At 56.8% G+C, this 915-nt stretch overlaps 1 protein-coding gene across 1 annotated transcript in view; it reads left to right on the forward strand.

The window, feature by feature from the left end:
• LOC104271035 (putative adenosylhomocysteinase 3) overlaps positions 1–176 on the forward strand; it is a gene marked incomplete at both ends in the record, with an annotated part of 3,671 nt that extends 3,495 nt beyond the window's left edge. The window contains one exon of the mRNA XM_009865579.1: positions 41–176. Within this exon, the coding sequence (XP_009863881.1) occupies positions 41–176 (136 nt within the window). The remainder of the gene's footprint in view (positions 1–40) is intronic.
• Positions 177–915: the final 739 nt, after the last annotated feature.

Below are 915 nucleotides of genomic sequence, written 5' to 3' on the forward strand. Positions count from 1 at the left end.
GCCACCAGGCAGGCGAGTGGGGATTGGGCCGAGCCAAGAGTGGCGTCTCGCTCCGTTGCGGGCACCGCTTGCTTACCTCAGTGTCTTCTCCACCCAGGCTCTGGCTCTGATAGAGCTGTACAACGCTCCCGAAGGCCGCTACAAGCAAGACGTCTACCTGCTGCCTAAGAAAATGGGTAGAGATCTGTCCGGTGTCGCCTTCTCTCTTTTGGTTTTGAGACTGGGAGGTTTTGCTGGGCTGAGCGGAGGAGGACGACGCGGCACCACAGCCTCCCTGCCGAGCTCAGGGTCTTCCAGAAAGTTCTTCCCCCTGGGTTTGGGCTCTTCCGCTAACTCGGACGCATCGTTTCGCTGTGAAACCTGGGAAAAACAGGCGGATGCTCTTGGCTGACCGCGGCGAGTCCAAGCGGGGAGTTTTTGGGCAGAGCTGCTGCTGTTGGCTGCGAAGATACGCGGTCCCTGACCAACAGCCCTGCCAGCAGAACCCCCTCCTGAGAGGACAAGCTCCACCGACCACATTCTTGCTGCAAAACTGGGCTTTTATTGTATTAATTATATTTTTGAGAACAAGTGCAGCTTGTCCCTAGCGTTGGGTGTGACCCACCAGAAATGTCCAGCGGCTCTGGAGGCTGTAGAGCATCCGTGCTTGCCAAAGGGAACGATGTGGGAGTATTTCAGAGAAAGTTTTCCCCTCAAAACAGACAAGAGCCTTGGTTTCCCCCATTTGAGGCGAGCAGGAGTCCCACAGCTCGGCAGCGGAGGCGTGAGGAGCGATGCCTTTCCTGGCTGCAGCTTTTGGGACCCGCTTGGAAAGCCATGGGTTTGATAGATGGGGCAGTCGGTGGATAACTGGCTGGAGGATCGCACTCAAAGAGTTACGGTCGATGGCTCGATGTCCAAGTGGAGACCAGTGAC

The sequence above is a fragment of the Apaloderma vittatum genome, unplaced genomic scaffold (genome assembly GCF_000703405.1).
Source record: "Apaloderma vittatum isolate BGI_N311 unplaced genomic scaffold, ASM70340v1 scaffold33062, whole genome shotgun sequence".
Taxonomy (NCBI): domain Eukaryota; kingdom Metazoa; phylum Chordata; class Aves; order Trogoniformes; family Trogonidae; genus Apaloderma; species Apaloderma vittatum.